The sequence below is a fragment of the Tamandua tetradactyla genome, chromosome 7 (genome assembly GCF_023851605.1).
Source record: "Tamandua tetradactyla isolate mTamTet1 chromosome 7, mTamTet1.pri, whole genome shotgun sequence".
Classification (NCBI taxonomy): Eukaryota; Metazoa; Chordata; class Mammalia; order Pilosa; family Myrmecophagidae; genus Tamandua; species Tamandua tetradactyla.
The window spans coordinates 40,205,553-40,219,825 of NC_135333.1; the positions used below are offsets into that span (position 1 = coordinate 40,205,553).

At 37.8% G+C, this 14,273-nt stretch overlaps 1 protein-coding gene across 1 annotated transcript in view; it reads left to right on the forward strand.

Annotated features, from left to right (window-relative positions):
- The window catches only part of ATXN10 (ataxin 10), a 288,405-nt gene that overhangs the window by 109,030 nt on the left and 165,102 nt on the right, over nt 1–14,273 (forward strand). Inside the window, exon 7 of the mRNA XM_077169167.1 lies at nt 8,669–8,834. Within this exon, the coding sequence (XP_077025282.1) occupies nt 8,669–8,834 (166 nt within the window). The remainder of the gene's footprint in view (nt 1–8,668; nt 8,835–14,273) is intronic.

Sequence of the window (14,273 nt, forward strand, 5' to 3'; positions counted from 1 at the left end):
CTGTGGTACTTTTGCTGTCTTCCTGTTAACTATAGGCAATAGCATGCAATATTAGTTTCCCCCTTATACCCCTCTATTTTTGACTCTTTGTACAAGATCAGACCTTTGAAGAAGTTTATGAGAGAACTTACTTATAGTTGTGGAGTTAATTGGTGAGATGCATGGCACTATACATCCCCTTTCAGTCATATTCACCTTCAATATGGCAATATGGGGTTACTTATAATCCCACTAATTAGCTACCATCATTTCTGTCCATTACTTTACATTCAAATTCAACCTTATTGGGTAATTTTACCCTTATTGGGTAATTTTCTAGTTTCTATGTACCTCTAGGTCCTCTATTCTACAGTGTAAATCTTTGAGATTACCTTTACCAGCGTCAGAATAACAAATTTACGTAGTATCTGTCCTTTTGTGTCTAACTTATTTCACTCAGCATTATGTCCTCAAAGTTCATTCATGTTGTCATATGTTTTGGGTCCTTGTTTCATCTTACTGCTGCATAATATTCCATCGTATGTATATACCACATTTTGTTTATCCACTCATCTGTTGATTGTCACTTGGATAGTTTCCATCTTTTGGCAATTGTGAAAAGTGCTGTTATGAACATCAGTGTACAACTATCTGTTTTTGTGTGACTGCTTTCAGCTCTTCTGGGTATCTACTGAATATTGATATTGCTGGGTTGTAGGGCAACTTGATATTTAGTTTCCTGAGAAACTGCCAAACTATCTTCCACAGTGGCTGAACCATCATACATTCCCACCAGCAGTGAATAAGTGCTCCAGTTTCTCTATATCCTCTCCAACATTTATAGTTTTCTTTTTGTTTAATTACAGCCATTCTTATTGGTATGAGGTGATATCTCATTATAGTCTGATTTGCATTTCCCTTATAGCTATTAAAATGAACATCTCTTCATGTGCTTTTTTTTAGCCATCTATATTTGCTCTTCAGAAAAATGTTCATATCCTTTGTCCATTTTATAATTGGGTTTGTTTTTTTGTTGAGTTGTATGATTTCTCTATGTACACAGAAAATCGAATCTTTATCTGATATGTGGTTTCCAAATATTTCTCCCTTTTCACCTTTTTAACAATGTCCTTTGAAGCACACAACTTTTGATTTTAAGGAGATCCAATTTATAATTTTTTTTCTTTAGTTGCTTATGTTTTGGGTGTAAAGTTTAACAAGCTGCCTTATATTACTACGTCTTAAAGATGTTTCTCTATATTTTCTTCTAGGAGTTTTATGGTATTGGCTCTAGTATTTAGGTCTTTGTTCCATTTTGAATTAATTTTTGTATAGAATGTAAGGTAGGGATCCTCTTTCATTCTTTTGGTTATTTTTATCTATCTAGTTCTTTCACTCCCATTTATTGAAAAGATGATTGTGTCCCAGTTCAGTGGATTTGGGGGCCTTTTTGACAATCAGTTGACCATATATTTGGTGGTCTATCTCCATATTCTTGATTCAGTTCCATTTGTTCAATACTTTGTGCCAGTACCATGCTGTTTTGACCACTGTGACTTTATAATAAGCTTTAAAGTCAGGAAGTGTTAGTCCTCCCACTTAACTCTTCCGTTTTAGGATTGAGGTCTTTTTCCCTTCCAAATAAATTTTATAACTAGCTTTTCCAAGTCTTCAAAGTAGGTTTTTGGGATTTTGATTGGCGTTACATTGAATCAGTTTGGGTAGAATTGACATCTTAACAGCATTCAACTTTCCTATCCATAAGCATGGAATGTCTTTCCACCTGTTTGGTGTTCTTAGAGTTCTTTTAGCAGTGTTTTTTAGTTTCCTGTGTTCAAGTCTTTGACATCCCTAATTAAGCTTATTGCTAGATACTTGATTCATTTGGTTGCTATTTGAATGGAAGTTTTTCCTTAATTGTCTCTTCAATTAGGTAATTACTTGTGTATAGAAACATTACCAATTTTTGTACATTAATATTGTATCCTTCCACTTTGCTGAAGTGTTTATTAGCTCAAGTAGCTTCATCATAGATTTCTCAGGATTTTTCTACTATAGGATCATGTCATCTGTAAATAATGAAAGTTTCATTTCCTCTTTTCATATGGTTGTCTTTAATTTCTTTCTCCTGGCTGGTAGCTCTAGCTAGGACTTCTAGTACAATGTTGAATAATAGTGGTGACAATGGGCATCCTTGTCTTATTCCCTGGCTTAGGGGAAATGCTTTCAATCTCTCACTGTTAAGTATGATGCTGGCTGTGGGTTTTTCATATATTCCCTTTATAATATTGAGGAAGTTTCCTTCATTTCCTACCTTTTGAAGTGTTTTATCAGAAAAGGATTCTGAGTGCTTTTTCCGCATCAAATGATATGATCATGTGATTTTTTTTCCCCTTCCGATTTATTAATGTGCTGTATATTGACTGATTTTCTTATGTTGAACACCCTTGTCTGCCTGGTTTAGACCCCACCTGATCATGTGTATGATTCTTTTCATGTGTTGTTGAATTCGATTCTCTACTATTTTGTTGAGAATTTTTGCAACTCTGTTCATTACTGTGATTGATCTGTAGTTTTCCTTTCTTGCAGCATCTTTATCCGATTTTGGTATTAGAATGATATTAGCATCATAAAATGAGTTAGATAGTGTTCTTTCTTCCTCAGTTTTCTGGAAGAGTTTGAGCAGGATTGGTGTTAATTGTTTTTGAAATGTTTGATAAAATTCCGCTGTGAAGCTGTCTGGTCCTGGGCTTTTCTTTGTAGGAAGTTTTTTAATAACTGATTGAATCTCTTTACTTGCAATTGGTTTGCTGAAATCTTTTAATTCTTAAGTGTAGGTAGTTGTGTGGTTCTAGGAATTTGTCCATTTCACTGAAGTTGTTTAGCTTGTTTGTGTAGTTTTTCATAATATTCTCTTATGATTTTTAAAATTTCATCAGATTCATGGTAACAACCCCTCCGCTTTCGTTTCTGATTTTGTTTATTTGCACCTTCTCTCTTTTTTTTTCTTTGTCAGCCTAGCTAAGAGTCAGTTGATTTTATTGTTTTTCTCAAAGAACCAACTTTTGGTTTTGTTAACTCATTCTTATTGTTTTGTTGTTTTCCAGTTCATTTATTTCTGCTTAGATCTTTGTTATGTCTCTTTGTCTGTTTGCTTTGGGGTTAGTTTCTCTAATTTCTCCAGGTAAGCAATTAAGTCCTCGATTTTTGCTCATCCTTGTTTTTTTTGTTTGTTTTTTCACATAGGCAGGCACCGGGAATCGAACCCAGGTCTCTGGCATGGCAGGCGAGAATTCTTCCATTGAGCCACCGTTGCACCCCTTCATCCTTGTTTTTTAATATAGGCATTTAGGGCAATAATTTTCCCTCACAATACTGCTTTTGCCGCATCCCATAAACTCTGATATTTTATATTCTCATTATCATTTGTCTCCAGATATTTACTGATTTCTCCACCAATTTCGTTTTTGATCCACTTGATTATTTAAGAATGTATTGTTTAATCTCCATATGTTTTGAAAGCTATGGTTCTTTGGTGATTATTGATTTCCATCTTCATTCCCTTGTGGTCAGAAAAAGTGCTTTGAATAATTTGAATCGTATTAAATTTATGAAGACCTGCTTATGTCCCAGCATATGAACTATCTTGGAGAACGTTCAGTGAGCACTAGAGGACTATCCTGGTATTTTGGTGTGTAAAGACATATGTCTATTAGATCTAACTCATTTATCTCATTGTTTAAGTTTTCTTTTCCCTTATTGGTCCTCTGTCTGGTTGTTCTATCTGTAGTATAGAGTCGTGTATTGAAGTCTCCCAATATTATCGTTAAACATCTATAATTCTCTTCAGTTTTGCCAATGTTTGCCTCATGTACTTTGGCGCCCCTTGACTGGGAATATAAATATTTATAATTGTTACTTCTTGTTGAATTATCTCTTTTATTAATATGTAATGTCCTTCTTTACTTCTTATAACGTCTTTCCATTTAAAGTCTATTGTATCTGATATTGGTATAGCTGTTCATGCTTTCTTTTGGTTACACTTGCATAGAACATCTTCATCCTTTCATGTTCAATCGATTTGTGTTCTTGGGTCTAAGATGCATCTCCTGTAAATAACATATAGATGCATCATGCTTTCTAATCCATTCAGCTAATTTGTATCTTTTAATTGGTCATGAGCTAATGGCATGTGAACCCCATCTGTTGCTGATTACATCTGCAGTTAGCTAGGAGGCGTGCCTGCTGCAATGAATGATGTTTGACTTAATTGGCTGGTGCTTAAATGAGAGAGCTCAGCGTAGCACAGCTAAAGCAGCTCAACATACCTCATCTCGGTACTCAGCAGCTCAGCCCAGTCCTTTGGAGATACAGAAAGAAATCACCCCAGGGAAAGTTATTGGAACTCAGGGGCCTGGAGAGAAAGCCAGCAGAGATCACCCTGTGCCTTCCCACATAATCAAGAACCTCAGCTGAAAGTTAGCTGCCTTTCCTCTGAAGAACTAACGAAATAAATCCCCTTTTATTAAAAGCCAATCCATCTCTGGTGTGTTGCATTCTGCCAGTTAGCAAACTAGAACAGATTTGGTACAGGAGAGTGGGGTGCTGTTGCTGTTTGCAAATACCAAACATGTTGGAGCGGTTTTTTAAATGGGTAAGGAGAAGATTTTGGAGAAAATGTGAAGAGAATGATGGAGAAGTCCTGGAGTGCTTGAAGAGACTGTTGGTGTAAATGGAACCACTGCCAATCTAGACAAAGGGGGACACAAAAGAGACAAATTGGAGTTTGCAGAGTGAGAACCATGGAAGCTCGGGTCTCAAGCCAAGAAACCTCAACCAGGAGAGTGGACCCACCCATATCCATGGAGAGGGTGAGTTTACCCTGAAGGGCGAGGATGAGTCTCCCATCTCGTTGCAGTGGAAGAGATGTGCAGCCTCAGGCCTTGGAGAAGGTAGAGCATGCTCCTTGGGGGACTGGGGAGAGCCTGGCTGCCACCACATGGAGGGGTTGAATGTGTACCCTGGAAATGGCAGAGAGCCCAGGTGTGGCCCTGGTGCTTGGAGAGGTTGGAGCTGAGAAAAAATTGGTCTCCTCGATGTCCCCCGGGGTTGATTTGGAAAGAGGCGGGCCACTGCATAGGCCCTTGAAAAGGGTGGGACTGCCACTTTCTAAAGCCGAAGGATAAATGACTATCAGACTTTGAAATCCAATGGCATTTGCCCTGCAGATTTTACATCTGCGTTCCTTCCAGTTTCTCCCTATGGAAATGAAAACCTATATCCTGTGAATATCCTCCTTTGCCTATTAGCACCAGATAACTTGTTTTGAGATTCACAGGTCCAGAGCCAGAAGAGAATTTTTTGCACTTTAATATTATTTAAGGTGATGCATGTAGTTGCCAAGTTGACATGGGGTGGACATGTGGTAGTTAGATTCAGGTGTCACCTTGGCTAGGTAGAGGTGCCTGGTTCTGTTGCTGTGGACTGGAGCCAATGGCATGTGAACCTCATCTGTTGCTGATTACATCTGCAGTCTCTAGGCATGCCTGCTGCAATGAATGATGTTTGATTTAATTGCCAGTGCTTAAATGAGAGAGCTCAAGGTAGCACAGCCAGAGCAGCTCGGCATACCTCATTTCAGCTCTCAGTAGCTCAGTCCAGGCCTTTGGAGAATGCAGAAAGAAATCACCCTGGGGAAAGTTGTTGGAACCCAGAGGCCTGGAGAGAAGGCCAGCCAGTGCCTTCCCGCATAAGAAAGAACCTCAGTTGAAAGTTAGCTGCCTTTCCTCTAAAGAGCTAATGAAATAAATCTCTTTTTATTAAAAGCCAATCCATCTCTGGTGTGTTACATTCTGGCAGCTAGCAAACTAGAACAGTTCCCTTTACTCCTCTAAAGTTTTGTATTTACTTTGGTTTGCACTGATGTTCCCCTTCTCCACTTGGTTTGTCAGTAATTCCCCACCAAACAAAGGCTCAGATCTCATGTAGAGCATGCATTTCTACTTGAGGGTCTGTTGAAAGCCAGGCAGGGGTACACAGATTCTTCAGTGTTTGGAATGGCTGCCTGCCATGTGGGAGACCTCTGCTTGATTCCCAACCCATGCACCAACCCTACCACACCCCAGAAAAAAACACCTCAGCATTGGTAGGCCTTGGGGGCAGAAAGAGACACCTCAAGGTATATGGGAATGAACTTAGACTGTTGCCCACAGGAAAAAAAAGAAATAAAAAATAGACCCTACAACATAAAAATTATATAAAGAAAATAAAAAACTTTTTCATAGGGAGTTGGCGGATAGAGAGTTTGCCAGATTGCACGTCCCACTTCTTCCCAGCATAGAGCACTCCTGAGCCATCTCTTCTTCTCAGGTCTCTCCCCATTCAAGATGGCCTGCACGGAACAGGGGCCATCCAGGTGTGCAGGATGGGGCAGCTGTTGGCAATGCCTGGCAGGGCAGCTGATTGTACCTCCAGCAGGTGTGGCCCCTCATTGTTGGTGGCTATGTAGGACCTTCCATGGGTCCTGTTGGCTGTGGGGCTGCACAGGGAGGTCTCCCTAGCTAGCAGATGGGTCAGGTTGGATCAGAGGGATGTCTGTACCCTCAGATCTGCACTTCCCCATGTGCTGCCACCTGTCTCTGGCTGGGTTGCACCGTGCTCTCCCCCTCTCCACTCCTCGCCTTTCTCTACCAGCACCTCCCCCCAAAATGCCAAAAACCCTCTTTGATTATATACCCCAGGTTGTCTTTTCCATCCCCTTTCTTGTTTTGCCACAGAACACGGGTGAAACCAGCCTACCCTACTCTGCCATCTTCTAGGAAGTCATCAGAACTTTCCCTGCTTTTTCATCCTTTCCCCAAGCATAGCCCATTGGTTTTGTTCCTCGTTCTTCTACACCTCTACCTGAGGATGCTTACGATTTAATGTGATAAAAATTACTTTCTTTAATTATGTTGCCTACTTTGATCACAGTCAGCTATATGTGAAATTCTCTGAAGTCATGGTTCATGACTCCTCATAGTTAGCAATGACTGCAATCGCTAATCTGATGTGTTTAAAATCTAATACAATTTTTAGAGTAGACATTTGCATTCCTTTTGAATTACATTGAGTAGAGCGTCTTTTCTTAGCATTTGTGGGAAGCTGTCCTGCTTTGGGAGACTATAAAGTATGGCCTCATTTCCTGACAGAGCCCCATCCATTTTCTTAATGTTATGTATGAATGAGGGAAAACAAATAGATCCTAATATGAACTATTTGTTCTTTTTATGTTCAACAGAGGTAATTGTTTGCTTGTTTTTTTTTTATTTTGGATTAATAACTGCTATATGAAATCTGCGATTTGAGGAGTTTTCTAACTTGCTAAGGTCTTAGGTGATTTTTTCAGACTGATGACCTTTCACATTATTAGACCAGAATATAGGAAGCTTTTGCTGCACTTCTTACATGAAGCAGTAAACACATTTTTCTTTGGGTAAGACATGCTCCATTTCTGATGTAGGTATAAATTCCCCATTTGCTAAGCATTTTAGACATTCATACCCTTTTTTGGTAAAGAAATAAATGAGAATTATACATACAGCCTCAAATCAAAATGTGATTTTGGGCAACTCTCCTGTTTGATTTATGCTGACTAGATTGCTGTGCTTGTGATTCATTTTTCTTAGGAGAAGGAATGAGATTGCCAAATAGAAATATTGATTTGATAATTTAAATATTCACATAAGAGCTGGTATAGGCTTGGTCTTCATATTTGTGTTTTTGTAAACCAAATTAATTAAACACAAAAATGTCAATCTTTATAAGAAGAAAGACGATAAAATGAGTGGTTAAAGTACCTGGCCCAGGTGTCACAGAGACCTGTGCTTGAATCCTGGCTTTGCTTTTCAGCAGTCATCTGATATCGTGCAAGTTAATTAACCTTACTGAGCCTTTATTTACCTATCTTTAATGCAAGGCTAATTATATTACCTACCTCTTGGAGATTTTTTGTGTGGATTAAATAATGTGTGTATAATGCTTAGCTCAGGGGTAAGTATTGAATAAATGTTAGCATAGTTTGCTATTGTTATTTTTATTGTAGATTTCATAAAACTTAAATTGACAACATTTCTGAGATGTTGAATTATATTTATATACTGAAAGGAATAGTATATAAAAGGCATATTAGATAGTTCTAGTTTCTGTGGCCAGATCACATCAAAGAAACCAAGATTTTAAAAAGCAGGTAATTTGAAATGCGTCAGACACAAAAGTACAAATATTATATCATTTCACTTATATGAGGATCTGGAATAGGAAACTCATAGAGGCAGAAAATAAAATAATGGTGGTTACCAGGGACAGGCGGGGGGTGATTGCTTAATGAACTTCTATTTGAAATGATGAAAATGTTATGGAAATACATAATGGTGATAAATACATAACTGTGAATATACTTACTGCCACTGAATTATGCACTTTAAACTAGTTAAAATGGTAAACTTTCTTGTATATGTTTTACCATATTAAAAAATAGATTATCAGTGAAGAATTTTGTTCTCCAAATATGCTTTTCCTAGTTAGACGTTGTAAATAAGATGAGGATTATAAAACAAAAATATTTTCTTATAATAGTTTCCATACATATTTTTAGCATTGTATAAGTTCAGTTGTACATATTCATATAGAAAACTTTTGTGTGTTATAGGGTTACATTGTTAGACCTTGTAATTGCTAAAATTGTGGGTGACGAGCCTCTTCCCAAAGATGACATCCCTGTATTCTTGAGCCATGCAGAGCTGATTGCAAGCACTTTTGTGGATGAATGCAAGACTGTGCTTAAGTTGATGTCTGAGGATCATACTGATGATGAGGTAAGGGGACAATTTCCTAATTTTGGGTGAGAGAATTGGCAGGTTGTCTTTTCTTCTTTTTTTTTTTTTTAACATTTATTTACTGTGAAATATAACATCTATGCAGAAAGGTAAATTTCAGAGTACAGCTTAACAGGTAATTATGGAGCAAGTTTCAAAGTATGGTATGGGTTACAGTTCCACAATTTTAAGGATTTCTTTTTAGCTCTTCTAATACACTAGAGACTAAATAGAAATATCAATATAAATGATTCAATTGTCAAAATCATTTGTTAAATCCTATCTTTTCTGTTACAACTCTGCCCTCTCATTTGATCCTTATCCTAATCTTTGGGATATTTGGGCAATGACTTCTAACTTCTTCATGTTGAAAAGTAGTGTCAGGATTATGGGGTAGGAGGATGCAACTAACTGATGTTTTTGGAGAGACTAGTGCCTCTGGGTTTCATGGCTTATCTAGCATAGAAACAATCTAGAAGTTTTAAGTTTCTGAAAAATAAACTTAGTGAATGAAACTTTTTTACATCCTTGGGTAGAGTCTTGGGTATTCACTAGGGTTTTCAGGAATATGTTTGGTTGGGGCTTGGCATACCATGGTAATTTGCAGTATCTAGCTGAAGTGTGCATAAGAATAACCTCCAGAGTAGCCTCTCAACTCTATTTGAATTTCTTAGCCACTAATACATTATTATGTCAGATTTCTTTTTCCCCTTTTGGTCAGGAAGGCATTGTTGATCCCATGATGCCAGGGCCAGGTTCATCCCTGGAAATCATGTCCCATGACATCTTCACGACCTTTAGCCTTCCTGTCTATGAACACGGCATATCTTTTCACCTATTTAGATCTTCTTTGATTTTTTTTTTTAGCAGAATTTTGTAATTTTCTGTGTAGATGTCCGTTCCATCCTTGGATAAGTTTATTACTAGATACTTGATTCTTTTAGTTGCTATTGTGAATGGAATTTTTTTCTTAATTGCCTCCTTAGTTGTATTATTACTAGTGTATAAAAACATTACTGGTTTTTGCATATTAATCTTATATCCTACCACTTTGATAAATTTATTAGCTCAAGTAACATTGTCATATATTTCTCACGATTTTCCAAATATAGGATCATGTCGCCTATAGAAAGTGATAGCTTTAGTACTTCCTTTCTGATTTGGTTGCTTTTTATTTCTTTTTCTTGTCTGACTGTTCTAACTAGAACTTCTAACACAATATTGAATAATAGTGGTGGCAGTTGTCTCATTTCTATTCTTAAGGAGAATGCTTTTAATCTCTCACCATTAAGTATGATGCTGGCTCTTAGTGGTAGAGTGCTCACCTGCCATGCAGGAGACCTGGGCTCAATTCCTGGTCCATACACTGCCCCACCCCCCCCCCCACCAAAAAAAAAAAAAAAAAAAAGGTATGATGCTTGCTGTGAGTTTTTCATGTATGCCCTTTATCATATTGAGGAAGTTTTCTTCAGTTCCTTCCATTTGAAGTGTTTTTATCAGAAAAGGATGCTGAATTCTGTCAACTGATTTTTCAGCGATGTGATTTTCCCCTTTTGATTTGTTAATATGTTATGTAACATTGATTTTCTTTTGTTGAAACACCCTTTTATGCCTGGGATGAACCCCACTAGATCGTGGTGTTTAATTCTTTTAATATACCAGAAACGGAATGGCTTTTTTTTTTTTATTTTTTTTATTTTTAACATGGTCAGGCACCGGGAATCGAACCCGGGTCCTCTGGCATGGCAGGCAAGCATTCTTGCCTGCTGAGCCACTGTGGCCCGCCCGTGTTTAATTCTTTTAATGTGCCTTTGAATTCTATTTGCATGTATTTTGTTCAGATTTTTTGCATCTATATTCATTAGGAGATGAACCAGTAGTTTTCTTTTCTTGTAACATCTTTATCTGGTTTTGGTATTAGAGTAATTTAACTTCATAAAATGGGTTAGGTAATGTTCCCTTTTTCTCAAATTTCTGGAAGAGTTTTAGTATGATTGGTGTTAGATGTTTATGGAATGTTTGGTAAAATTCCCTGTGAAGCCATTTGGCCCTAGGCTTTTTTTGTAGGAGGGTTTTTGATGACTTATTGAATCTCTTTACTTTTGATTGGTTTAGCAAGGTCTTCTATTTTTTTCTCGACTTAGTGTAGAATGTTGAATTGTTTCTAGTAAATTGTCCATTTCCTCTAAGTTGTCTTGTTTGTTGACAGACAGTTGTTCATAGTATCCTCTTATGATTTTTTAAGAATTTCTTTGGGATCCATAATAACAATCCCCCTCTCATTTCTGATATTGCTTATTTACATCTTCTCATTTTTTGGCATTGTCAGTCCAGCTAAGGGTTTGTCAATCTTGTTGATCTTCTCAAAGAACTGCCTTTGGTTTTATTGATTCTGTCTATTATTAGTTAGTTTTCCACTTCATTCATTTCTGCTTTAATCTTTGTTATTTCTTTTCTTCTAAATGTTTTGCTGTTAGTTTGCTGTTCTTTCTCTAGCTTCTTCAGTTAGGTGTGGTTTTAGCTCTTTCTTCCTTTTTCATGTACACATTTAGAGCTGTAAATTTCCCTCTCAGCACTACCTTTGCTGCATCCCATAGGTTTTGATATATTGTATTCTCATTTCATTCAGCTCCAGGTATTTACCTATTTCTCTACCAATTTACACTGGTTGTTTTTAAGAGTGTGTTGTTTAACCTTCATTTATTTATGAAAATTCTGTTTCTTTGGTGATTATTGATTTCCAGCTTCATTCCATTAGGGTCAGAGAAAGTGCTTTGAATAATTTCAGCCTTTTAAAATTTATTGAGAACTGTTTTGTGCCCCACCATATGATCTCTCCTGGAGAACATTCCATGAACACTAGAGAAGAATGTATATCTTGGTGTTTTGGGATGCAGAGATCTATATATGTCTGTAAAGTCTAATTCATTTATCACATTTTTTTTTTTGATTCTGTATTTCCTTATTGGTCCTCTGTCTCGTTCTATCTATTGCATTGAAATCTCCTACTATTATTGGAGAAATGTCTTTTGCTCCCTTCAGTTTTGCCAATGTTTGCCTCATGTATTTTGGAGCTCCTTGATTGGGAGCATAAACATTTATGATTGTTATTTCTTCCTGTTGAATTGTCCCTTTCATTAACATATAGTGTCTTTCCTTGTCTGTTATGTCATCTTTCCATTTAAAGTCTGTTTTGTCTGATATTAGTATAACTACCACTGCTTTCTTTTGGTTATAATTTGTGTGGAGTATTCTTTTCTATCCTTTCACTTTCATTTTGTTTGTATCCTTGGGTCTAAGGTGAGTCTCTTTTAAATAGCATATAGATCGTACTTTTTAATCCATTCTGCCAATCTGTATCTTTTGATTGGGGTATTTAATCCATTCACAAAAATATTGCTGTAAAGGCAGTGTCTGAACCAATCATCTTATCCTTTGATTTTTATATGTCAGATTTCTTTTTTTCCTTTCTCTCTTTATATCCTTTAAGTTACCTTTACTGATGCACTCTTCTGTTCCATGCCCTTCTCCAGACTTCTCTGTCCTGTCTCTTTTTTCAGCCAAGAGAACTTCCTTTGGTTTTCTTGCAGGGCAGGTCTCTTGTTAAGATATTCTCTAAACATTTGTTTGTTTCTGGAGAAACAAACACTCCCTCACTTTTGAAGGACAACTTTGCTGGATACGGAATTTTTGGCTGACAATTTTTCTCTTTCAGAATCTTAAATACGTCATGCCACTGACTTCTTGTCTCCATGGTGGCTGTTGAATACTCAGTACTTAGTCTTTTGTGACTTCCCTTGTATTCAGTGAATCACTTTCCTCTTGCTGCTCTCAGGATTTTCTCCTTCTCTTCAGTATTTGGCATTCTGATTAGTAGGTATCTTGGAGTGGGTCTATTTGGATTTATCCTATTTGGGTTTTTTTCTGCTTCTTTGATTTGAGTATTTATGTCTTTTATAAGGGTGGGAAGTTTTCCCTAATTATCTCTTCAAATTTTCTTTCTAGCCCCTTACTCTTCTCTTCTCCTTCTGGGACACCAATGATTCTTATATTTGTGCACTTCATGTTGTCCATCATTTCCCTTAGATCCAATTCCAGTTTTTCCATCTTTTTCACCATTTGTTCTTTTGTGTATTTGCGTTCAATTGCCCTGTCCTCTAGTTCAATCATTCTTTCTTCTGCTGCTTCAACTCTGCTGTTGTGTGTTTCTAGTATATTTTTTATTTGATCTGAAATATCTTTCATTTCCATAAGTTCTGTATCTGTTATTTTTCTATTTACTCTTTCAAATTCTTCTTTATGTTCCTGTAGTATCTTATTGATATCCTTTATGTCTTTGGCCAAAATTAAAGTTATTTTGGAAATTTCTGTGTATTTCTTTGATTAGTTCCAAATTATGTGGCTTTTTAATTTGGTTATTTACCTTGCATTTTCATGTACTTTGTTGTCTTCTGCTAGTTTCTTCACATTTGATTATATTGATAAGGTTATTTTGAAAGTTTATTTCCCTTACTGAAGATTTCATAGTTGCTTGGGTTTGCCTTGAAGGTTTCCTTTGGCACTTGATTTGTCAGTAATTCCCTATCTATGCAAGTCCAAGGCCTTGTATGGGCAATGGAAGTGTATTTGGACATCTATGAGAGATTTGTAGAACAGCAATAGGCCAGGGTGCACTTTCCTGTCTTCCCAGCAGGTGGTGCTCTTGGGCCACCTCTTCCCCACCAAGTCCAGCTTTCCCTGGCAGTGGAGTTGGTGAAGTTCAAACCTGGTGAAATTCCAGTCAGTGGAGTAGGTTTCTGTGTAGTTGTTGGAGACCTCTATCCCCAGTGTTGGGGGTTCGGCACCCTGTGCCCTTTGCAGAAAATGTGCTTGAGGACACCATAGGACTGGTGAGCCCCAGGCTTCCAAGTGGAAAAAGGCTATGGGATTGAGAGTTTCACCTTCCCCAGCTCTCAGCCAGCTTGGAAGTGTCCTGATATTCCATGGCCCGCAAGATCCCTGTTGCTGTGTACCTGGGGGTCAGTGGAGTGGAGGAGGAGGTTTTGGTGCTTCTATGTGGTTCTCTGCTCATGCATGGTGTGAGCGCTGTGCACTTCTGTGGAGAGAGGATACAGGCAGCAGAAGGTAGAATGTCCCTCTCTCCTGACAATTGTCAGATAGGCTGTACTATGCTCTGCGTCCCCTCTCCCGAGGAGAGGGCCTCCAGTCTTCCCCCAGCCAGGTGGGGGAAGCATAGTCTCTGTGTGTGACTTAAGTCAGTCTGTAGATTCCTGAATTTCCATATAGGAGCTCCTGGCTGTAGGGCTGAAGATGACTCCCCCAACTGGTGGGTAGAGATAGGAATGTGGAAGTGCCCAGCTCCTCCCTCACCTGTTCCAGGTGGATAGCAGCCAGCCTCAGAGACTGTCACGATCAGATGAACTCACCCTGTCCTTTCAG